Below are 27173 nucleotides of genomic sequence, written 5' to 3'. Positions count from 1 at the left end.
AAGTGATGACAGAATTTTTAATTTTGAAATGGAGAATTATCCTTTTAATATATTACATTCTGCGCATGAATAACTGTAACTAATGAAGTTCATCATTTTGAAAGCCAGCGTCTTTTGTGTGTCGCAGGAATCTGGTATCAGTTGTTCAGCAGCTGTACCAGCGTGTGATGAGGCTCCTACGCACCACTCTGTGACATCACAACTGCCTCAAACTAGAGGGAAGGTGAAACCACAACCTTCGTCTACGGACTACTTATCATGAGATCAGCATTACTGACATAAAACTGTGGACATTTAAGTGTGAGAACTTTAAAAGTTATTTCCCAACACCATTAAAAGGTGCATCTCCTTTTACCATGAGTTTGTGTGTTCAAATTTATGATCTATGAAGACGCATTAAAAAGCCATATGAGAGATTTACAATGGACGATAATGACCCTTTATGTGATCTCTTTACAGGTTGAGGTGTTCATTGCGAAAGATGCTGGTGTGTATTTGTGGGAGCATAGTCCTGTTAAAGATGGACAAATTTTGCTTGCATTACAACATGTGATATGCCATATCTAAAGGATAATATGTATAACCGTAGAGCAAATACAGAGACAATACAGAAAGAGTCAAAAGGTGATTCTTTGGTTGAACAAAGAGACGTTAGTATAGCTAAGAAAGAAGTTATCATTGCATTTAAAGGTGGTTTACATATTAGATATTGAGTGGTGTGATTGGGGAGTTCACAGTTTTCAATTAAATGTTAACATTTACCAGGACTACTAATTTATAGCTTTTCACAATACTTTTTGATTTTTTTTATTTATTTATTTTTTTTACAGAGCAGACTTTTTATTACTATTGAATAGTAAAAAAATGTGTAAAGATGAAAATGAAATAAACTTGCTAAATATTGTTTACAATTTCTGATCTCTGTTTTATTTTTGGTAATCCAAAACATTATCTTCATAAAGTAAATATATTTAAATGACTAAAAATTATATATTATAGTTTTTAATGGCAATTGCATGAAGGACCACCCACATTTGACATCTCCGTTCTTTTCTTTAAAATAAATTTGTTTAAATCAAACCTCACTGATTACTCCCCCTTTACGAACAAGGTGACATTGAAAAATTGGAGGGGGTGGGGAGTCTAGTCTCTTTCAAACTTCCGGGCGGGAACTTCCGGTTACGGTGAGTTGAGTTCCTGCTAGAGACACATGATGGGAAACTGAAAGCCGTAGGTGCGCTCCTGGAGTTTGTCTGCGAAAAGTACAGTAATCCTACATGTGGTCGAGACGATGGGATCCAAAATAAAATAACAGAGGTGACTGAAGCACCAAGCCTCAGGTATGTGAGCTCATGAGGTGATATTGCCTAAATGCCGCGATTGCTCAGTTTTGTATTTCATAATGGTGAGAGTAGTTCTGCATACCTGGCTAACAGTTACAAGCCGTTAGATGTCCGATTCGGAACCAAGTACAGCGATCTTTCATACTACGCCAAGGTCATAGACACATTGTATTTATATTGGTGAGTTTGGTCGCAGACTGTTTCTATTTTTAATTTGAAACGATAACCCTAAAAAGTTCAATGTTACATGGTTTGAACAAAATAGGCGAGCCGTTGCTTGCTGTCACTCAACCTCCTTGGCGACGGAAGTGGGTAGAACTTCAGATCATTCCGACCAATCAGGATCGCAGATAACATTATTGACAGATTTTACAACCAATAGAATTTCCGCAAATTTCCTATGGCGCTTGCAATGAATGTTTAATGCGGTTCGTCTTATTCCGGTGCACATTTGTCTATGCATCTGGGAAGACTGGCTGTAACACAGACGGGTAGCGCTATGTTGTACAATGTGAGATTAAAACAGCTGGTTTGCTCCTATTTTGGGTTGCTGCTGTTTTTAGTAGGACTCCATCAAGCCGAGGGGGCCGCAACAGAAATGGCAAACCTGAACTGGAAGCCGTTTGTCTATGGGGGAATGGCCTCAATTGTCGCAGAATTCGGTGAGTCTGTGCACCTGCAGTTTTTACATCATTACTTATTACAGATCACTTCTTCATTTAAGTTTGCATAGTATAATTATTCGGAATACATGTTAATATCTCAAATAAAAGTGACAGAATGCATATTCATATTTGACAGAAAATATAGATATTATTATTATTATTATTATTATTATATATATTTTTCAGACCAATAACAGGTTATTTTTGTGTACGTGTCCAATAGCTGATATAAAGAACCGAGTTTCTTTCTACTTTTTGATAATATGTAAATTAGGTTTCCACAATAAAACATGCATTATAAATATATAATTTTTTTATTATTACCATTATTATAATTGTTATACTGTTATATCAGTACACCGTATAGTTGCATAACTGTTACATCTTTATTATTACAATATTTATTACTTCTATTAGTTGCTTTACTGAATATACTGTTATTTAGAACTTTCAAAGTATTACCTTTAGAATCTCAAACGCCATATTTGCCATGTTGGACGGACTGTTGAATGAGCCTTGATTGTTAGTGCAAGATCAATGTTTAGCAAAACATGACAGGACATGAAAAACAACTTTCCCCACCACACAGTGATGTACAAAGAGTGTCTGAAAATAGGGTGGGACATTAGATGACAGATATGAGAGGCAATACACATTTACAACCAAAGCAGCCTGTAGGTAAAGTACTAGTATAACATAATAAAGTACTTATAGATTTGATCTGAAATGTAACCCATAATTAAATCTTGCAGGTACGTTTCCCATTGATCTCACAAAAACACGGCTCCAGGTTCAAGGGCAGATGCACTGTATGGAGGTCCGATATCGGGGGATGTTCCATGCTTTGTTCAGGATTGGACGTGAAGAAGGTATCCGGGCATTGTATTCAGGGTGAGTGTGAATTATTATTCAGAATATTATTCAGAAATATTCTGAATGACAACAAATGCTTCATTTGTAGTGTTAGTGTTTACTGTACACTTTCTGAAGTTCAGAGTTGTGTTCCCTTTTAAAGGTATATTTGTAATCTGTACAGTGGTTTAAGGGTTTTAAATCAGCTGATAGCTGTAATAAACTCTAAATATAGATGATATTTTATTCACATGGTCTGCACGAGTCTGTAGAGAGCTGAGTCAAGTGAAACTGGCCCTCTGCTTTGGCACGCACAGACTGCAGTCATTCGAGTTTACTTGGCCATTTTATCTGTGTGTCACAGAGCATCTTGTTTTTCAAACCATCATCTCGCATATTACTGTGCTGTTTCTTTTCCTGGCCAGAAGCTTATGTTTAGTAAGTTACTGTCATGTCCTATCATTTTCTTTTTAAAACACTTTTAAGGCTATGTGTTAATTATTCTTAGTGATTAAACGTTTTTTCACCTGTTTCACAATAAATCTGGTGAAAAATAGACTTAGATTGAAAAAGGGACCCAGATTTATGTCTAGAGACTGGTGGGCTTTTTTGACTTGTGCCAGTAAGCAATCACCCACTTTGTTGCTGAACTTAAAGGTGCAATAGGAGATTCTCAACAGGAACATTTTTTATAATACTGGTTGAAAGTCATCTCATATCCTGATAGCAGGTCTAAATGTATTTTTATAAATATATACAGTATGGTCTGTGGAAGGCGAAGGACCATAAAATATAATCTTTATATTCGGTCCGAAAGAAATAATATGATATCCTACCTGCCTGTCAGCGTATGTTTTTACATTCCCTGTTCGTGCAGACATTGTACGTCATCAGCGGCTATACAGAGTTTATACAGACAGACCTCAGTCACAGAGCACCGCAAACCAACAGCAGCCACCTTTTACAGTTCCTACCGAATCAAAAACAACAAGCTTATGCTGCATTCACACTAGGGGTGAAACGGTTCTCTGTAAAAAATCAAACCGTACCGTTCTGCATACTCGGTTCGGCACGCACTTGCACCGCGGTTCATCTCATATCTGATGACGCATCTATAATATGGTTTGTAGAAAATAAATAAAACAGACAAACAGAGTTAGGCTAATGTATGTTTCTGTCGATGGATACGCATTCTGGCTTCCCCTAAACTTTGTTCAAGAGCGCAGGTGAGACCTGAACAGCACACGTTGCTATCTGCATTTAAACTAAACTCATTTAAGCCTTGCCAATTTAAACATTCGAGTGCAAGGCGCGAAAGAGAACTTACGCGCGCGCTGTGAGAAGATTTGTGCACTTAAATCCGAAGCGCGCATGCGGAAGTGCGTGTACAGCGCGCAAATATTGAGGTCTCTTTCAAGTCTTATGCTTGAACGGACAAACTCGAGAAAGAACGCATGTGTTCAGTACCGGTGTACTGATCCGTTTATTATGTCTTAAAGAGACAGCAGCCCTTACATTCCTACTGACTGAATGTGTAATCAAACAACAAAAGACAAGGAAATCACTCATTGCTCATGACTGAATAGTAACTTAAAGGGGGTTATCACACACAGTTTCTGCCAATCTCATGTTAATCTTGAGTACATATAGAGTAACAGTGCATCTTTCATATCGCTGAAAAGTCTTTAGTTTTGTCATATTTATAAAATATAGATACGCTAAACCGAGTCTTTCTGAAAAAAGGCGAGCTCCTGGAGGCGTGCCTGCCGTCAGTGCCGTGGGCGGAGCTAAAGAGTCACAAGCGTGTGCAGCTTTTGCGTAGAGATCGTCTGCTAGCTTCTACATCATTATAAATAAAAAGGGAACAAAAACATTCGTGTTGTTTACATTATATGCACTTGCGCGTCGATTGCCAACAAAACACAGACATTTGATGCAGCTTTACTCACCACCCGTGATCTGCAAATCCATCGCCGAACTGGGACTTTTTTTTACAAAAAAAAACGATTTCTTTCTTAAGTTGCAATCTAACGGTTAGTTTTCTTAAGTGAGACCGATAATGTATGCAGCCTTCAAAGGGTGCAGCCCCTGAATTGGGACACAGCCATTGTTGAAAAATCTCTCGGCTTCCGTATCCCGAACGAAACGCGTTGATGGGCGTGCTCTTGCTCTTGCTCTGGTGATGTGTGTGTGCAAGCTTATCAGGGAGAAGTGCCTATACAAGGAATTCCGCTCTCTTTTGACGTCATACAGGACACACTCAAAAAAACTTTGGCCATGTTTAGCATAAGAATGCAACTCTTTAACAGGGTAAGTAAGTCAGAATGCATGAATTAGCAATACACCCCCCCCCCCCCCCCCCCCCCTTTAATAATTAATAATGATTGATCTTTATTTAATTTATACTGTGAAGATTACATGCAGTGTTGTTTTACATTTTATTAGCTTCAATTTCTGCAACTGAAAACTGGATACATGAAAAACCTGATAAGCTTTATTTATTTGTATCTTTGCTTTACTGTATTTATTTGTGCTGTTTGATTATTTGTTCTTATTTTCTTTATTTTTATTTGACAGTAGTAATTTTTTACCTGAACATATAGCACATACCGAACCGTACCGAAACCGTGAGCTTAAAACCGTGATACAAACCGAACCGTGAGTAATCTGAACCGTTGCACCCCTAATTCACACCATAACTACTGTAATTAAGAGATGGCAACCCGTGACGTAACTGGAGCTGTTAGACTCGGAATTATGCGTTTCCGTGTCAACAGTATCAACACCGAAATGAATCTGCAGCAGTCAGGTTCAAGCTCTCTGACACCGTGTCTGCACCAGACGCGACTTTTTTTCACGTTGCGCTGCAACAGCTAAAAGCTGGCTACACTGAACACGACAACCCGACCGTTGCAAAGCACTTGGACTACGTCAGAAATAGAACGGGGAATCCGTTTACTGCGCCAATAGACAATCAGTAGACAATATCACTGATTATAATGGGTTCTATTATCTTTTGACGCGTTGCACCGCTCGCGTCCGGTGTAGACATGGTGTAAGTTGTTTACGTTCATTATTATTTGTACTGTTATGTGCTTTGAGACATAAGGTAGTTTAACTTAAGCCCGAAGTGTACTGCCAGTGGGACAAAAAATGCATAATCAAATTACTAAGCAACCACTGACAGGAATAACAAGTATCATTTTAAAGCTTAGAAACTCAGCTTTTTAATGCATCCAACCATTTTGTTCAACTCTTAATGAGCGCTGAGTTATCCCACTAAACTGGAGTGTACCACCCACAGGCACCACCTAACTACAAAAATTAATGATCATATTTTTCAAAACTACTGCCTTGCCCTTGATCAACACAAAACAGGTGTCATTTGAAAGCTTAGAGTCTGTGCCCGGTTGCATAAAGCATCTTAAGTTTTTCCCTTAAGTATGACACTTAAGGCGTGATTTCCCCTTAACTAAGGGAATGACTTAAGAGTTTTGCATATAATCCCTTAAACTGTTCTCTTAGGTAAAGGAAACCGTTAAGTGTTTCATGACAGCAACCCAGGTTTTGCCGTTATAAAATTCTACTGTTGCCATGGACACGTTATTTGTTAATACCGATCGCGACATGTTTTTACAGAAAACAACATAAGATGGATAAGGAAAACAAAAAATAAAACCAAATATGAAAGACTAGACGAGAAACTCAAATTGATAGTTTACTCAAAATTGAGATTTCTGCCATCATTCACTCACCCTCATGTCGTTCCAAACCCATAAGACATTCATTCATATTTGAATAACAAATAAAGATATTTTTAATATTCTCTCATCATTTATGTCCATTCATTGAAAGACATCCATATGAATAAGGCTGTTTCGGAAGCTCGAAAGTGCGCGCAAGCGCAAGAACCAATGAGGTTTGTTTTTGCGCGTGATGCACGCACGTTTGTGCTTCCGTCGATCATATGTGCTACATATGTAATTTCATTAATGTTTATGTGAATAAATGCCTAAATTACAATTTGTTTATCATATAAAGCGGTCGATCGTGTCTCGTTAGAAGACTTGGATTGAACCTGATCACTCTGTGTCACACTTAAGTTGTAGTTTTTCGAACCTTATGTTATACGTAGGGAAATGACAGTTAAGGGGCTTTATGCAACACTTTTTTAAGGGATTACTTAAGTGAAAAATATATACTTAAGGGAAATTCTTACGCTTTATGACGTTTCCACCTAAAGAAACCCTTAAGTAATACATAAGGGTGTTGCAGAAAATAACCGTTAAGTTTAAGGGAAACGTAAGGGCGAACTTAAGGGAAAATTACACTTAAGGTGCTTTATGCAACCGGGCACTGAACTTTACATTGAATGTAGCTAATTTGATTAACTCCTAAGTACTGTGCTGAGTTATTTGCTGAAAAATAAAAAGTAAATGTTTTCATAATTTATGAAATTTTTTTGTACTATTTACTGCACAAGGGCTGGGTATTGACACAATTTTCATGATTCTATTCGATTTCTATTCACATGCTTTGTTTCGATTCAATATCAATTATTTTGAATGTAGTATATCAGATATAGTACATGGCAAATGAAAAAAATCTCTCAACTAATGCTGTAAACTACACATGGGAGTCAGTTGGTACTACATTTCTATAATATTGGAGGTTAAAATTAACTTATTTATATACAAACACTTAAATTACACTTGATGTTTTTTATAATAAAGTTTAGAATTACATAATCATATTTCTACTCCAATTCGTTTTTTTTTTTTTTTTTTTTTGAAAAATTAATATTTAAATTGTGGCTGTCATAACTGATTTATTCAAACATGCATTAAATATTTAAGAACATTAAAAAATATATAATGAATATGTAACGGTGCATATATTTATCAGAATGCTGCTCTCTGGAGTTCATTTTTCTAGCTGACTAATGAGTTTATGGTCACTGAATATGGTTTTTCTGAGGTAAGTTAAATTTTATGTTAAGTGACATTGTTTACAAGCTGTTTTATTGACGTCTTTCCGAGGTTGAAACACTGATTGAGCTATTATACGAGACATGATACAGATTTCGGTAAGTTGTACTGAATCTTTTAACATACCTTTAGATGTTCATTCATGTTTATTTCACGCTCTAACTGTTATTAAAGCGGAGGAGAGGATGTTCAGATGTGCTTCGTGCTGCCGCTTCTCTTTAACTGAGGCGCTACAGCGATCTGTTACGCCACATTAAACAGCGTGGTTTATTGGATGGGAGGCGCGCTACATGTTCTGTTTATTCATCAACTGAAAAAACAGACTAGACTAATTGATTCCTGGGATTTAAGAATCGATATCGAGAATCGATTAAAATCGAGAAATCAATATTTTTTTTTTTACCCAGCCCTATACTGCACTGTGTCAAAAACATCATACAGCTCAGATAATCATGTGTCATGTGTCATTTGAAAGGCCTTACGGAGTAGAATACAACAAGCATAATTGTTTTTGGCTCTGACTAAACTTGAGCGAGTTTTTGTATGTGAAGCCCCGCAAGACCAATATGTAAGTAATATAATGATGTGGCATTTATGTCACGTTTTTGCTTGTAACTTCATGAAACGTGCTCAGATTGTGGAAATTTGCACATCATTTACAGCAGATTCTCTCGATTAAAATGAGTCCAAGTGATCACAGGATATTCCTCACGGAATTATGACACATAAAACCCCACAGGCGCATTGAAGCTAACTAAATCAGATGTAACTTTCATGTGGCATTTATGCATAGATCGTAAAAAATGGCATATCATTACTTGTGGTGGATGCTTCCGATTGGAAATGAGTCCAAAATCAACATAATCTCTTGCGTTGATCACGAGATATTACTTGTGAAGGAACGATTTTAAAAATGCCCACTAAACAAAAAGGCTACCTTGGTTCCAAATGCTGTAACTTTTACTTTATGCTATCACCAAAACAAATTGAATCAGATACAGCTCACATATAGTGGAACATCACCAAAAAAGAATTATTCCCTTACCTTATTTCCTTAATGAGATAGTGCATGTCAGATTAGAATATGTAAAATTTCCCTTGAACACACTTTTTTTTTTTTTTTTTGGCCTTTTATTAGCAGTTTCTCAGCATGAGAATGTCCAGATTAAATTATTATTATTATTATTATTATTTTTATTTATTTATTTATTTTTAATTAAAAAAAGTTTTCTTTCAAATGATACCAACCTTTTGACTCTACTTGCGACAGTTTGAGTTACAAGTCTTTACTTTTTTTGTATGTCACTCAGAAAAAACAACTCTGAAAATGACTTCAGGGCTTAAGGGGTTAACGGCGTCTCTTGTGGCGCTTTGCCGAGAGCAGCTGTGTGTGTGTGCATTCATGTGTTTTGGAGGAGGCATGGCTTTGTACGGTGATTTGCAGGGAGGCTGGGATCTCATGCTTTTGATGCTAGCAGGCTAACGTTAGCATTTCCCAGATCTCCTACTGCACCTTTTTTTTTTTTTTTTTTTTTTTTTAGAATACTTTTATTTTAAATCACTAAATTCCAAAGGATATCACACTTGTTATTCTGCTACATTTCACAAAAATATCATTCCTCATTATTTCAAACTATAGAAATCAACACCCTCTCTGTGATGCAATAGCAATGTTTGATTTGTTATCAAGCTGATTCTTTTCAGTGAACCTGTTGAATCAATTTGCAAAGCACACTGAACAATTCATTTGTGAATTGGACTCATCTGTTTGCAACAGTTCTCGAGTCAACAACTCGTAGATTCAGTGATCTGGGCTGTGTAGGGACCATTGCCAGTGCCACCAATGGTTCCTATGATCAATTTAGCTCACAATGCTTTTGAGAAATGCATCCCTGGGGCCTGTACCATGATGGTAGTTGAACAAACTCAGGGTTATAGGATTAGTTTCAAGTTGACAAAACAAAACCACTCCAATCCGGCTTTGTTGGTACCATGATGCTGATCATCAACTTTCTCTGTCAGCTCAGGCTTTGATCCTGAGTTTGTGGAGCACGTGAACATGAATGTGTGACATCAGTGGTGAACAGCCAATCACATGCCTTGCAACAGAGAGAAACTCTGATTCACTTCTCGCGAGAGAGCCAGCATGATTCAAAACTCTTGCTGAAGGTTAAGAGACTTGAAGAAAATGAAGAATTTAAACGCATTTACACTAAAGAAAATACTTGTCCATGAAAGAGGAAAAATAAAAGAAATGATCTTGCTCTATCAGTGCAAGTGAAACTTGTGAAGTTAGTTTATATAGTTGCTTGATAATATATAGCAATAGAGACTCAAACATGTAAGGTCACATGTAGTTATTTTTAAAGAGTTATCTATTGATTTTACAGCTTATTTATATTACATATGATCTGTATAGATCAATAGTCATTTAAATTAAATGCTTAATAATAACTGTTAAACTAAAATTGCTTGTGTGTAATGGATTAATAATAATATAGATCATATAATAATTATATAAATCATAAAATAATTCTAATTATCATTAAAGCCAGACAATTTCATCTTTAAATATTTGTTTTTACTATATAGTGACCTTTTAATTTGGAGGAAGTGAAATCGGGGGCGTGACTTTATAGCGTTGGATGTGTCAGTATCACTTTGCTCACATCTGATTGGTCCAATTTCGGTTTGAGATCTCTTATCCAGAACATAACCTGCCCCGGAGCAGGTTAGCTGTGGAGCCTAAGTTACTATGGTGATTAACACCCCTAAAAGCCGAGTCACTTTCATGGTACCTAAAACCCAGGATTGGCGCAAACTAATCTGAAACTTACCTGGCTAGCCAGTGAATCCGGCTTCATGGTACAGGCCCCTGGTCAGATTGAGTCTCTAGTTAACAGTTCACTCAATTGTTCATATCTGAATCAAAAAAAGCCAATAACTGGGAGATCCTCTGAGCTTGAGTGTGCATGCGACTAAAAGCAAGCTACTAATGCCAGATTTTAGTTCTGATTATTGTAAATGGAAAAAAAGGTCGTAACAGTTATTTCAGAACTGAAATGCTTGATTTGTGGATGTTTGCATAGTGTTCTTCTAAAAATGTTGACGTGTTTTAGCCCATGTTACGTCAAATTATATATATATATATATATATATATATATATATAATATAAATTAGTATGTTTCTATTATTTGTCACCACAATTACACAGTTTGTATTTCCCAATGTTTTAATACTATATGGAATATTTTGTCATTTTCACTTGTTTGAAAACTTGAATTATCAGTAACTTAAATTGATATTTTAGTATGTTGAAGTTAAATGTTTTTGAGTTTTTTTTTTGTTTTTTTTTTAAATAATAAAACGTTTGCTTATTTTCAGATCAATACATATTAAATTTCTGTTCTAATCTTCCTGTCTATTGCTTGCTAGAGTAAATAATAGACATGCTTCATCGATCAGTACTTTTTAATTTTAATACTTAAGTGCGTTAAAAATCAAGTTGTTTTGTACTTTTACAAAACATAAATTTGAAAAGTAGTACTTATACTTTCACTGGAGTTTATTAAGTTTACTGAAGTACTTGATTTGTGTACTTCGTCCACCACTTATCACAACACTTGTGGGCAGTCTGTTTTTCAGGGTAAACCAAATCTACTTCTAAATATAAATTTTCCTGTGGTACTATGGTGAAATATTCTACTTTTGTTGAACCAATTTGCACAAAAGTTTGCATACGTTCTTTGCATGATTTTGTGTTTGTCTTTTAAACAGCTTGCATATGAGAAAGCATGTGCTTGTTAGTCATTGCATGGTCTTGTAATGTGTTTAGTCTGTCATTGAAACTAATATATTTAGATTTCCATTAACCTCAGAATTGAAAAAAAGCAATGACCTTGAAGTTGTGTATTTTTCTTTATTCATAGAATTTCACCTGCGCTCCTCCGACAAGCTTCCTATGGGACAATCAAGATCGGTACATACAACACACTGAAGAAACTGTTTGTTAGCCATCCTGAAGGTGGGTTTATAGGATGAATCCTTTGATCAATACTGTTCATTTCATACAATATCTTTTCTTCTCAGTACCACATTTTTGTAATTTGATAATAGAACAGAAAAGCTACAAAGCTTTAAAAATCATGTTTGGCACTTTGATGCTGTTAGCTTCAATTACATGACTCATTAATATCTAACTAATATCTAAAATAAAAAAGTATGATTTGAGACCTGAGCATTTCACAAACATTGATATCAAAACATCTCTGTGACATATACAGTGCTGTTTGAATGTTTGTGAACCCTTTAGAATTTTATATATTTCTGCAAAAATATGACCCAAACTATCATCAGATGTTGGTGGTAAATTGCTTGATCTGTAACATACTGTATGTATATTTTCAATTAATTCATGATAACTTACTTTATGACTTTATGTCAGCCAGCATGATGTAAACATGTTGCACACATCCAGTCACAATTGTTAGGTCCAAAATCTAATGAGCTGCCCAAAGAGGCAAAAATATTTCATAAGATACCACTTAAAAAAAATAAAAGGCTTTCTGAAGCGAAATGATGCATTTGTGTAAGAAAAATATCCATATTGAACAAGTTAAGCTTAGGTCTTTTTTTTTTTTTATTATTTTTTTTTTTTTAAAGAGGAATATCTAAAGAACAAATAATCAGCTCAACTGCATAGAACATAGAACTAAAGTTGTCATGCCTGTAACTCTAAAAGTATTTAAGATATCTGATGCAAAAACTGATCCAATGAGATCCAGGCAGTCCAGCAATGATTATGTCAGAGATCAAATTTAAATAAGGAATTACAAATTTATTAAGTAAAAATGTAAAATTTATAGAGGCAAACAAATTAAGTAAATAATAAGTTTAAATAAAAATCCAGAGTATTGTATCTAACAGATGAAGAGTGAAGATCAGAGTATAGAGAAAGGAAGAGAGGTAGAAGAGGTGAAGCAGAAGCAGAAAGTAGAAGCAGCCAGAAGTAGAAGACGCAGAAGAGAGGTGAAAAGCAAAAAGAGCCAAAAGAGCTAAATTGTCAAAGACCCAGTCAGTTATATATCATAGGCATAGGAAAACTTACATTTTCCATTATGTCATAGTTGGTGTAATGGCTAGGTCAGAGTGACTGGTCAAATGTCAATAGGTAGATGAAAATAGATACAGGTGTTGTTTTGACACCTTTAAGAGAATATTGCAGATCTTGCATTATCTCATGTCTGCAGAGATGGAAACAGACATATTTTGATACAAAGGTACATCAAGTTCAAATGAGCAACAAATTCTGAAAACCTCATCGCTTCTGCAGTACATAGCAGGCGTCCAATATCTAACCACAAACGTGTCAACATAACCTGTCACATTGGAACACTTAAAGAACAATTGAATATAGCAAGCATGAATACTCTTAAAGATAAAAAGATGCAATGAAGAATAACCATAAATGAGTATAAAGAGTAAATACTTGAAAATATGATGAGGATTTATATATGGAGTAGGTGGACATGAATATATGAAATCAAAGTTAATGTTGATAAATCATAAGCCTTAAATGATTACATGATTAACATGAAATATGAATGAAATGCATGAATAGGAATATTGACCTTTTTGGATCCACCAATATCTTAATATCCTTCTAAGTTCTCATTCTTAATAAACTTAGTTCAGTCCCATAGATATTGGGACCCCAATGTCACTCCATGTCCAAATTGTTGAATTTTACCCATTTTTAATGGTCAAGAACCAAATGTAGGTAACTTTTAAAACAGCTGATAGTTATTGTGTTTAAAGAATAATGTATGAAGAACAAATAACACTGAAACTAGAAATGTTTCTTGTTTCCCTCTATCAAAACAGTAGAATACAACAACAACAACAACAAAATCCGAAGTTTACATGTCTTTAATTCAAGACATGTTAAAGATATCTTAATATCATTTTAGATTCTTCTTATGAAACTTTTCTGTTGGAATCTTCATTTTTAAGGCCCTATATGGTTCAATCTCATAGATATAGGGATGTCAATGCGGTAACGTAGTTACAATACAACGTATTTGAATTCTTGTTTGATCTGACACGGAATGAACCTATGGGCCTACATCTACTTGTCCCAGACAAGCGTTAATGTCAAACCTTGCTTTTTCAGTTAGCTAACACTCTGCCGTAACTAGGCATGATGCAAGATAAAAATAAATCCTGTCTCTTATGTGCTAATCTGAGCTTGTCCTAACCAGCTGTGATTAAGTGGTAAGTCGTTTGTTTTTATAAATGTGGTGTTTTGATGAGTAGTCTCGCCCACAGCGAAGTCTTTTTGGTTCAAGGTCTCGTGCCACAAAATGGATGGGAATTGGGAAAAGTTAATGATTTTGATTAGATTCTGGTTTCTTAATTCCTTTCAAATTCAAACATTCATTCATTCATCCAATTCAACACATTTTACAATTCAGAAATGCATTACATTTTTGTGTGTTCTACAGACAGACCTTTTTAGGCTCTAAGGGCCAGATTTACTAGCAGCTAACTCCAGCAAAAACCCTTTTTTGGTGTGAAAAAAATACTGTCAGGATTTACTAAAGACATGCAGTGAAAAAATTGCGCTGACCTTACTGCGTATGCATTAGTAGGAGTTTCCCTTTCAAATGCAAAATTATGGGAAGAGAGCAAGGTGATTTATTTTTTTTTTTTTTAAACTAAGGTTTGCACCAGTCAATTTACTGGTATTTGCGCCATTTACCGCCCAAAAAAGCATGTCTTAAACCAGATGCTAATTTGCGCTGCCCTGCTTAGTAAATCTGGCCCTAACCAGGGCTTAAAAATGAAAAAGAAAAAAAAAAAAAAAAAAAAAAAAATTCAATCGTTTCACTCAGAGCAGAATCAGTATTTTAACGTTTCTGTTCCAGCGTTCCTTCTGTATTATTAACGTTCCGAAACCGGTTTGTTTAGAAAAAATAACGGTTAATAACGTTATTTTCAACTTTTTTGTTTGTTTGCATGCAGCCTACTTAATAATAATATTATTATTATTATATTATTAATACGTACAGAATTTTATTTATTAAAAAACAGAATACTATTTGCTGTCTTAGCCGATAGGCCTACATTTATCTTTTATAACAAGACTCTGTCCAAATGTAAACCTATTAAACGAAAGGAAAAACTATCAACGGGTTATAAAGTATTTTTTCAAGGTATTTTAAAATGTTTGCTGCATGGTTAAAAATACCGATGCTATTCCTGAGAGGAAAAAAGATTCGTCGCGATATGTCGCATTTTATTATTACATTCAGAAATATTGTAATTTATCGGTAAATAAAATATTTACAAATAGCCTAGCCTATATAGCTTTGTTTATAATGTTTGTAAACATCCATTATGAACAAAAATGCCCTATTTTATTTTACCACAAAACCTCTAAAGTTAACAGTTGGTCTATTCAGACTATATAGCCTACGTCAAGACAAAACGAATTAAAAAAAAATTATCTTTTCTTTTTTTAATGCCGTTCCAGCTTCTCAGGTTTATTTATTAGAAATAAAACTAAATAAGATGCTAAACGAATTAATTTAAAGTAAATCTGAAGCCTACCTTTCTCATTCTGCACTGTTTCCATTTTCGAGACGAATGCTAAACTATTATTTATTATGTAAGCTTTGTAGGCTACTTCACTCGCATTATCGACATCATCCTTCACATAACAGCACAGTCAGGCGGTGGTCACGGGTGGTAAACGGCAGATTGTATTACAGAATTGAATTGAGCAGTGTAACTTTTTATATGTTTGGTTGATTGTATTATTTAACAGGCTGCGATATCAGGTAAGCAATGCAAGAATTTGTGTGCGCGCGTGAGGCGCCTGCGCGACCACTGGAAATTTTTTTCCTTCTAAGACAGTAAACTGTACTCCGTAATTTATGGTCATACAGGTAAAAGCAAGACATAATTCATACATTTACAAAAGACACTTAACGAAAACAAGCAGAATGTATGTTTCCTTTCCTAGATCTTTGGAGTGTGCCACAATGAACCACTTTCGTTTTGTTAATCTGTAGACCTAATTATTTAAGTGAAATATTTCGCGTAGCCTATAGGCCTATTCCCTTTTATTTTATATGTGTTATGTAGGCCTGTTCTGTTTTCTCCGTTCACAGAAGCGCTGCATGTGCGTGATGTGACGTTGTGTGAACTCATGTTCTACATATCTTGCAATTTTCGCTGGTTTCAAAACACACAACAAGCTGCATATTACTTGACATTCATTTTCACTTAAATGTAGGCCTAATGCTTGACGGTTGGTGACATATATTATCGGAAAAACTAATGCCAGGGCATTGCCATTGTAACTTACCTAACCTATGATGACTTGACAGCTGAGCCTGAGTCCATCAGCGTGGACATTCACTGCATTCCACACACTTCGGTTGCATCAGCGTCATATTTGCATAGGCTGTACTATTTGAATTCGTGATTGGTTGACTGCCAAATCAAAATATTAAACAGAACGATAAAATAACGTTATTAACCGGTTAATGGCCATTTCTAATTAGCGCTTCTGTTCAGAACGATTAAATTTGATTTCGTTTCCGTTTCTGGTTATGTTCCGGTCAAAATTTCGTTCGTTTCCGGTTTTCGCTTTCATTCCTTGAACCGGTTCAGAGCACTGGCCCTAACTCTATTTTAATTAAAGTTGGTTTGTTTCTAATCTGACAAGATGAAAGCAATAACATGCAAGCAAGTCAGAAAAATTCAGTTCTCATTAACCGCTCTGGGGTGCAAGTTCCGTCATTACCAGCACAATTCAGCAGGCCTTGTGACTATAGTTGGCTAATGATGCTTTTTGGAAACGCGCCCCTGATTGATTATAAGTGTTTTTGCTTCACTAAAAAGAACTGTCACATAAGAGCAATTTGTTCAGGAACTGCACCGAATTGTCTAGCTGTATAGTTTTTGATTCATTAAAGGGTTAGTTCATCACAAAATTTAAATTTACTTGTGTGTTGTTTCAAATCCATAGCACTTTTGTTTCTCGAAAACAGAAATATTGTTTTGAAACATGAGACAATTCGGTCCCTCCATTGAAAGCCCATTACACCAAAACTTTGATGCTTTATAAAGAGACTGTAAAAGTAATCCATATGAATCAAGTGGTTTTATTCAAGTCTTCTGAAGAGACCACTTTACACATGAAACACATCGAATATGGTGAACAGAAGCTCAAATGTGCTTGATTGACACACACGATAAAACCTCACTGGAATATTATTCTGTTCTTTTCACCAGTGGCTATTGCTTGTTTGGTGGTTTTAAGTGGATGGTGTTTTTACACGATGGATATAGACAACAGGGTTTCAAGGAGTATGTCTTTTTGATTTAAAAAATAAATAAATAAATAAAAAATGTAACATTTAGCTCAGTTTTCCACCATTACGACAGTTAAGATACAAGCCTAGCTCTACCAGTACTGTTCTAGAAAACAAGGTGTAACCACCATCACTAATGTGCGGTCAAAACAAAAGGTGCTGAAGCGGCAGGCAGACACATCTCTAGCATTACCTTATCTAGTGCTGGCGCCAGTGGATTTCCATCTGACATGGTACAGAATCTTCCCTTCTCTGCAAACAACACAGACTTTTGATTGCTTGAATCCTTGTGACAAACACTCAAAGCAATGTCACAGCTAGGCCTTTTTTATTGTATTGAACAGGCTATATTTAGACTCTTCTGGCCAATTTCTATTGCTTTCACTGCATTGTTTTCCAAGGATGTTGCCACTTTGTGTCAAATGCTTATTTTGATACAGGCTTTGCCTGCTGGTGTGGGGGTACCAATGCCTGTTCTCCTGCCAAAATGAACGGCTGTTCTGACTGTTGGTCACATTGATCAAGGAATTACTGTAACTATCGATCTAAATTTGATCCACACTTAAATTTTTTTCTTTCTCCTCCTGTCATCACACTGAACTCTAATCTCATTCATTTTTCTCTCTTGGGATCTTTATCATTGGTGCCTTGCTATATCAAGACGAGGTGCCACATCTTAAAATAGTGAAATAAGGCATTTACAAAAATAAGACTTTAGTGAGCTTTAATTTAGTTTGTCTGTTTTTTGATTATTGCATGTCTTTTTTAGTCCTGCCTTATTGTGTTTGTTACATTATTGATTTGAATCATTAATCTGCTTAATGTTTTGTAGCTTTTTTTTCTTTTTCTTTTTTTTTTTTTCTCTGAATCTTTAATGAAACATGCTAAGGAACATTCTGAATCTAATGGATGCTCTGGTCTGTTTTTCAGATGAAACTATGGTGATAAATGTATTTTGTGGGGTGGTGTCTGGTGTTTTGTCCTCCTCTTTGGCAAATCCAACGGATGTGCTAAAGGTATGTAAAATCTCCTCAGAAAAGCCACAACAAATTTTAGTATAATCATGCAGAAAACTGTGCATATAATTAGTATTTTCTTTTGGGTTTTTTTTTTTTTTTTTTTGCTTGATTTTAGCAATGTTTTTAATATAAGTAGTTGTTTATTAGTTTTTCCAGTTTCCAGGGTAAGATAATGTTTATATAAAAATATGGAAAATTTATTACAGAATATTAAAATAATTACAGATTAGAAAATATAAATGAATAAATACATATTGAAAATTGAAATATTACTACAATTTAAAATAATGGAAAAGCTGAATTTTCAGCATCATTGCTCCAGTCTTCAGTATCACATGATCCTTCAGAAATCATTCTAATATGCTGATTTGATGCTCAAGAAACATTTATTATTAATGTTGAAAACTGTTTTTGCTAATGATAATTGTGCCGCTTAATATTTTTGTGGAAACAGTAATTTTTTTTCAGGATTTTTTTGATAAATAAAATAAGTTCAAAAGAGCAGTACTTATTTAAAATAGAAATCTATTGTAATATTATAAAGGTCTTTACTGTCATATTTGATCAATTTAATATATATATATATATATATAATATATACACACACACACACACACACACACACACACACACACACAGGGCTTGACATTAACACCCGCCAACCCATCAAATGCGGGTAGATTTCAGCTGTGGCGGGTAAGACAGCCATTCCCACTAGCCACTTTGGCGGGTTGAATATAATTTCAGCCTACAGCCTAATCAAAGGTAGCCAAGCTTGTTGTAGCACAAAATTACAATTCAATCACAACTCGTTATTGATGAACGTGCAGTTAGTGAAGGTGGGATCGCTGGATATGTGTCAGTATATTTCATCCATGCGTTCAGCAGCCCAGTTAAATATCTATGTCATTAATGTTAATCCAACAGTTAAATAAATGTATACATGTTAAATAAACCTATACTGTATCTGAAATTTAAAAAAAAAAAAAAAATTGTTTATTTAGTTTACTATTGAATTGGTAATTTGCCTTTTTTCATTTTGTATAGCCTAACAAAAATAACTTTATAAAAAATTTAATTATAAAATTTCTCATATTATGGTCATATTACCCATACATACCACCATTTAGTTTTGATAAAGGTGGTCAATCTGCATCTGAAAGATTGAAAGTATTTTAAATCTAGCTAAATCAAGTAAATTGACTCAAAATCAAGTAATTTTAGCATGCCAAAGTCAACTTTAATCACATAAAATGTAATTTCCCAATCAGCAAAATTGTTAATGTTGTTAAATTGTTAAAAGTTAATGTCGAGCCCTGTGTATATATATGTGTTATATTTTTTCATAATTATGCTCCGCTGTTCTCAAGTTAATTTAAATACTTCTTAAACTAATCATAAATGATAAAAAGTCATGGAGAGTTATTGATAAAAATGTGAAATGTATGACAACCCTGACATGCATACAAAATAAATTGACAAAATTATTGAAAATTAGAGCTGCACGATTTTGGATAAATTTAGGAAAAAATGTTTAATAGACACAGCCGAATCATTGTCATTTAGGAATAAGGTCATGTGGGTGTTTAAATCAAAATCACTTTTAACCATTAATCGTGCAGCTCTCTTGAAAATAGAGACCAATGTTATAATTTCAAAATGCCACATATTTTGTGGCCAATTATTGGCCAATTACAGACCAATATATAGTCCGCTACTTGTACATAAAGCTTTGTCCATACATTCAAACATAAATCTCATAATTTGCGTTTTTTCATTTAGACAGAAACATACTTTACTCAAGTACACAAACTCAGCTACGAGCGCTTGGCCAGCACGCAAATTTGTTTTGAATTGCATGCTAACACATTGTGTACTTAAGTTAATAACCGAACTGCTCTCGGCTGTGTTCGCACACTTGTGTAAAGTATGTTGCCCATCTTATCTTTATCCTAACTTTTATTTTTTACAACACAGACCACTGAGCTTGTTTTATTTGATGTCCTGTTATTTCCCTTGGCTTTATCAGATTCGCATGCAGGCTCAAGGCAGCCTGTTACAGGGAAGCATGATGTCTAATTTCATCAACATTTACCAGACAGAGGGCACTCGAGGCTTGTGGAGGGTGAGTGCTTTCATTATGTCTTGTCTTCGACATCAGTGGTGAGTTTTCAAAGCATGTGTGTTAGGGCTGCACAATATTGGGAAAAAAAAACTGACATTGTTTTTATATCGCAGAAAAAAAAATATTGCAGTTTCACCAGATAAAAAGCTCTAATTGGAAAGAATTAATCATGATTGGGGTGATTTTGTATATATGTAATATAGAAAATAAACAAATTACAAGCATAGATAAATACAATAGAACAAAGATACACATGAAATAAACAGTGCTTTATGTTTTTCAGGTTAGATTAAGAGTATTTAAGTACAGAAACTGAATAATCAAATGTAAAATAAAGCTGCATAGTCTTCACTTTATAAATTTAAATATAATTAATGTACAAAAGTGATTTTTGTGTTTTGTTGTTTGATTAAGGCTGCTGTCACTTTACGAGTTGATTCACGGATCCAGTATAATACGATATATGATATGCATGTTTCTTTTATGAGTTGTTCTCACACAATTAGACGAGAAAGAGAACGGAATTCGGTGTTTGCGTGCTGCATAGCTGTGTGTGTGTGTGTGTGTGTGTGTGTGTGTGTGTGTGTGTGTGTGTGTGAAAACAGCATGCATTTAGTTCTCTTTTACGTCTTTGTACGCTCAAATGGTTGAAAATTGCTTGAATGTTTAAACTGATAGGACCTAAAACATGTGCAAATGATAAACTTTCACTCTATGATGGTTAAACACTGCTTTTCAAACTGTTTTGCCTGGTCCGTACGGATCGAATATCAACTATGATAACTATACTTGACATCGCACATACTGCAATATGACTATCACAGATACGCACAACGCTGTATTAATGCTAAAACAATATATAGTGCAGCCTAATGTGTGACCATCGGCTGTTTGAATTACTCCTTAGCATTCCAACTTCTTAAATGTAGCACATTTATTGGCTTTGCTTTGATACAGTGATGTCTTTATTGTTTTCAGGGTGTCATTCCCACTGCACAGAGGGCAGCCATTGTGGTAGGTGTGGAGCTGCCAGTCTATGACATCACCAAGAAGCATTTGATTCGTTCAGGCCTAATGGGAGACACAGTGTTCACTCATTTCATGTGAGCATTTCTAGCAGTACTTGCTTGTTGTTTTAAAATTTGAATTTGAATAAAACATTGACCTCATGAGCCATATTGTTTTTTCTGTTTATTTAGTTCCAGTTTCACATGTGGTCTGGCAGGAGCGCTGGCCTCCAACCCAGTGGACGTGGTGAGGACACGTATGATGAATCAGCGTGTGCTCGCCGGTAACCCTCTGTACAAGGGCACCCTGGACGGACTCATGCAGACCTGGAGAAATGAAGGATTTTTTGCTCTTTATAAAGGCTTCTGGCCCAACTGGCTGCGTCTGGGTCCCTGGAACATCATTGTATCCTTTATTAATAAAATACTTTGTTTTAGGACTTTAAAGGGTTAGTTCACCCAAAAATGAAAATGATCCCATGATTTACTCATCCTCAAGCCATCCTAGGTGTATATGACTATCTTCCTTCAGAAGAACACAATCAGAGATATGTTTAAAAATATCCTGGCTCTTCTGAGCTTTATAATGGTAGTGAATGGGGGGCATGATTTCGAAGCCAAAAAATATGCATCCATCCATCATAAAAAAAATAGTCCATACAGCTCCAGAGGGTTAATAAAGTCCTTCTGAAGCGAAGCGATGGGTTTTTGTAAGAAAAATATACATATTTAAAATTTTATAAACTAAAATAACTAGCTTTCGGCAGACAATAATGTTCTTCAGAAAGAAGATGGTCACATACACCTAGGATGGCTTGAGGGCGAGTAAATCATGGGATCATTTTTATTTTTGGGTGAATAACCCTTTTAAGGGGTTTTTCACACTGGACGCGTTTGCTGTGGTCCGAGCCAAGTGCGATTGAACAAAACACAAAAAAACACAACTGAACAAAAACACAAATAAATACTGCTTTAGGTTTTTCAGGAAGATGTACTAACAGTGGTATTCAGATAAGTAACAGCCTACAACAGATATTGAATAACGTAATCAAATATAAAATAACATTGTTGTATACATTAAATATAGACTAATGCTTATTAAAACTACAGTTTATTCATTCAAGAGCAGTGAGTGATTTTATCTTTTGTTGTTTGATTTACAATAATGACTGCAGCAGATTTATTAGGCTGCTGTCACTTTAAGTGCTAATGCACGGATCCAGTATACTGTTACACATACGCTTTTTCTCAGTGTTTACATTCACTTAAGACATAACCGACTGTTTACGAGGATACTTACCAAAATGGCATTTCGACATATTTGTGTTTAGGCTATTTGACCGTTTAGGCACGTATCTGTAGCCTACAGTATACTGTTGAGCGCATGCACTGGAGGCTGCCTAGGGAACAGTATCTCTTTAGTACCTCTAACAGTGGCTTAATAGGCTTTTAATAACACTGTTTAATATCAAACATGTCATCACAAATTTGCATTCCGCATTATAAAGAACAGAATGTTTGTCAATATATTGTTTGTTTTTATTAATTATGCACAGCAAAGTGAGCAACACATGGGTCTTCTATGTGTATCGCATGAAGGCGGCTTTCTGCTGCTTGCAAACGGGCTCTGAGGAGACAGCTGATTACAAGCCATTCATTTGTTCACTCTCGCTCGTATCCAAGGTAAATCATCACCAGTGTCATCCCCTACATGTTTTGTTGAAGTAATAACGTTGTCCTCGACTAAAACGCACACGCAGGTTACTTCTTGAACAAGTGCAGACACGAGTTTGAGTTGCTTTCACATTCTCTCAAATCGTGCCACAGTTCCAGTACAACCACATAGACTCAGGTTTGGTACCGTGGTGTGCTTCCCAATCCGCATGACAGCTTTCACATTCCAATTTTCCGTAAGGACTGCTCTGTTTCAAACTATGTGCCAGTGTTGAAAGCACCCTTAGAAATGTCCTTAGTTTTATAGTGTTTGCATAGTCCAACCACTAGAGGTCAGTACATTGCAACATGAGATAGATGGAGATATATATCCCACACACTTTTTTAAGAATCAGACTACACTGGTCGTGCTCTATGATTTTGATTTACTAAAAAGATCCGGTTCATATAAATCATTTGTGTTTGATTCAGACTACACTGGCTGTATTGTATGTTTGTTTTTGTGTGCAGCCCCAACACATTCTATACAGGTGGTGAACTTGCTTTCATAACTCTGGTAAATATGATTTGAGTGCCGCTGCTAAAAAAGTAGTGCGCGAAACACTGAACTTCACTGCAGGCAAAACAGAATTCATATTGTGACGTGAGCATAAGATTGGTTTGTGTAAACGCATACGCTGACATCTATCTTTTCTTGTATATTCCTGTGATCCTTGACTTAAGTTTCAGTTCTTCATAACCTTTGAGCAGCTGAAGAAGCTTCCGTTGTAGCTGAGTCTATGACTTCGCTGAACTGTTTGTGCGTGTTTGTGTGTGTATGGAGCCTCTGTCCTTAGCCTTCACCATCCCTTTTCCATCACATACCTATAAGTATGTTTATTTAAGAACTTGTTTTATTCTGTTCTCATTTGTATTGTACATACTTGACATTTAAATACACTCATTTTTGCACCTAAATGCTTTATTTTTCACTCCTGGCAGCTATCTGTCCATCTGCGCCATGTTCACAGGCCCAGTGGTGATATCATAATATATGCATAGCCAGCTAGAAGTCACACTGGTGAATATTTGAGGTAAAGCACTATAGCTGGAAACCATCAGGCATAGTTTCTCCTCACTGGCTTGAGATCATGGCATCATACCATAGTGCTCAAGTTAAGTTACTAAAGACATGTCCGCTGGGTGAGAATGTAGAGCAATAGTTAGTGTATTACTGAATATAATCAGAGGTTATATAGGGTATATATCAGATCCCCCAGGAATATTTGAGGTCAACACACTCCAAATTAGACATTATCTTTTTCTAAGTTAAACTGTTCACATGTAGACAGCGCTTCAATTACAAAAATCTAATTGCTTCATCTGTAGACTGCAGATATGATAGGAAATGTCCATGTTACAAACTTGTATATAGGTCAAATTAATACCAAAGGAACTAGTAAGGGGGTGATGTGACCTCACATCCTGGAACTTTGAACTCAGTGGGCCTTATTCATAAAACACAAGCAAATTTTAGTGTAGCCTCAATCATTCACAAGTCCGTTCTTGCTCAAGTTGTCACATTTAAATCAACATTGCTTGTTTCATAAGGCCCAATGTGCGCAGAAAGTATCCAATATTATGTCTAAAACTTCTGAAATGCTCCATGAAGATGGATGAGGAGTTTTTGCTTGAACATGCACAGAATTTAAACACTTGTACACAAGATATGTACTGTTTTTATTCTTTTCTGTTTTTGCAGTGATCTCTTTGTCACGTGAGTGTGTGTTTGTAGTTTGTGTTCTGAGAAGCACATGCAAAATGTTAAATATTTTGGCAATTGTCAAGTGTGTAAATACGGCTACTGTATGATAGAATAAAATAATAGCTTATATAGTGTTTTTTTTTTTTTTTTTTTTAAATCAGATTTTGTGGGAAGAGGGGTCAGTTGCATTTTGGGTGCTTGCCTCCTTTGCCAAAGTGGACATGTTTTGAACCAGAACTGCACTGTTGTTGCTGAGTTTTTAAAAGTGACATTATTATTGGGAAAGTACTGTTACATATGTATCATTGTATGTCAATATATTTCAATGCTTTTGTATTTATGCCTTTGCCTAATCGTTTTATGCCTCTTGGTGTGTTAGCCAAACATGAAGGGATGAACTTCTGCTATACTTTACTGTGCTCTGTTGTTCATAACCTTAAACATGTTCATAATCATATCAAACTGTACTGTAAACTATCTGTAATCAAACATTCTTGCTTAAGTTATATGGGCAAACGGTCCTACATACGACTTCAAGGTGACAGGTTTAAATGGCTTAATGTATATGTAATGCCTGGATTATTCAGGGGTTTCCTCTTTAATATACTTGCTTCTAATTCTTTCCCAGACTTAGGCTTTTGCTAGATTGGTCACTACAGCATGGTGCATGATATATTCCTCTCTGGGTAACTTTTGAAAATGCTTATTTCATTGTGTAGCAAAGACCAAGAACCACATTAACCAATGTGCCAGTGTTTTTATTTCAATTTACTGTAAGTCACCCACAGATCATGTTGTTGTTGGTTTTTTTTTTTTTTTTTTTTGCATTATTTTTATTTTTTTTTTAAAATAATTTTTAATGTAGCAGATATTTGCTCTTTTATTAAATGAAATGTTCTTTTGTGTAGATGTAATTTAAATTTGTGGGGGTGTTCATTTGGATGTATAATGGAGGTCATGATGAATGTTCTGATTACACTGTCATACAATGATGACAATTGTACAATTTACTGCCCCAGTTTTCTAAAATTTGTGTGTGTGTGTGAGAGAGAGGTGAGAGAGAGAGTGAGAGAGAGAGTGAGGGTGAGGGAGAGAGAGAGAGAGGTGAGAGAGAGAGTGAGAGAGAGAGTGAGGGTGAGGGAGAGAGAGAGAGAGTGAGAGAGAGAGAGTGAGTGAGAGAGAGAGAGTGAGAGAGAGAGAGTGAGAGAGAGAGAGTGAGTATAAAAGCAAATAAAATCCCCAACACTTTTTTTTCTTTTTCTTTTTTTCTCCTTTTCGAAAATTGAAATGCAGCAAATACCCATTGCTGGGTATTATATTTGCTTGGAATTGCCAATTTCCTTGTGATCCACTCTTTGGTTAAGTGTCTTTGGTGAACATAAACATTTATTATGATCTATTGGTTGAATAGACAATGAATTGTTTTAAGATTGTCTGATTTTTTTTTTTTTATTTATTTATTTTTTTCTCCAATGGCTGGTTTAAATTATTTTGCTTTGTCTGATGTAACTGCACCCCGATAATAAACACAGTGTTCACTGAAAGTTGGTTGTTATAGGTCCCATTTAGTTCCATGAAGGCATAGGAGCAAACAAAACTATGAATTAATGAACACAATGTAAAAAAAGAATTGTTGGTTTAACTTAAAGTAGGTTACCTGGTTGCCTTAATTTTGAGTTCATTGAAATACAGTGAAGGCGACTGGTTTAATCAACAGAAACTCAAAATATTATGTTATCTGAACCGAATTATTTAAGTTGACTTGACAAAAGAAAAAAGTAATTAAATCATGAAAATATTTTTTACAGTGCAGCAAACATATGGTTATATGTTGTTTGAACCTTTATTTATATATATATATATATAAATATACTGTATGATGTTTCTTCACAAGTTAATGCAGCTCATTGATTAAATACAGTCATTTGATAAAAAAAAAAAAGAAAAAAAAAAAGTATGATGCATCTTTTGATGAGATCATCATAGGGTTGCAATCAGGCATGGAAGAAACAGTGCACCTCCATGCCAAGGGTTGAACTAATCAAATTTGGACACATGCCCATCTCTTTAACCATCAGACTTACACCTACATGCCAAGTTTAAATCGGATGTAAGTAGTGTACAATCTGTAGAATTCAAAATGTATTTTCTTTGAAAATGTTACAATTGAATATAAAATATTGCAAGAAATCGTAATAGCTTAATTATAAACATGAAAAGGGTTTAGTTTCAAAGACTCACCAAAGAACACAAATTTTTGGCTAATACAAAAGTTTGGGGATAAATTTCTTTATGTAATGTTTGAAAAGTCAATCCAAAACACATTGCAATAAACAGTTCCAAAATAAGTGAATAATTGTTTCTTCAAATTG

General features: G+C 35.1%; 1 protein-coding gene across 2 annotated transcripts; it reads left to right on the top strand.

Annotated features, from left to right (window-relative positions):
* Window positions 1–1135: 1135 nt before the first annotated feature.
* On the top strand, window positions 1136–26345 carry slc25a14 (solute carrier family 25 member 14). Of its 2 annotated transcripts, none has more exons than XM_051878187.1 (9): window positions 1136–1340; window positions 1910–2005; window positions 2761–2899; window positions 11779–11873; window positions 18163–18248; window positions 20281–20376; window positions 21355–21479; window positions 21576–21789; window positions 23787–26345. In XM_051878187.1, the coding sequence occupies exons 2-9, from the start codon at window positions 1942–1944 to the stop codon at window positions 23826–23828; spliced, it is 861 nt and encodes a 286-aa protein (XP_051734147.1). In that variant the 5' UTR covers window positions 1136–1340; window positions 1910–1941; the 3' UTR covers window positions 23829–26345. The 2 variants fall into 2 exon arrangements, with proteins under 2 accessions (XP_051734147.1, XP_051734146.1); XM_051878186.1 differs by having other exon boundaries at window positions 1137–1340; window positions 1907–2005.
* Window positions 26346–27173: the final 828 nt, after the last annotated feature.

Source organism: Ctenopharyngodon idella, chromosome 21 (genome assembly GCF_019924925.1).
Source record: "Ctenopharyngodon idella isolate HZGC_01 chromosome 21, HZGC01, whole genome shotgun sequence".
In the NCBI taxonomy this organism is placed as follows: domain Eukaryota; kingdom Metazoa; phylum Chordata; class Actinopteri; order Cypriniformes; family Xenocyprididae; genus Ctenopharyngodon; species Ctenopharyngodon idella.
This window is presented reverse-complemented; position numbering and strand designations above follow the sequence as displayed.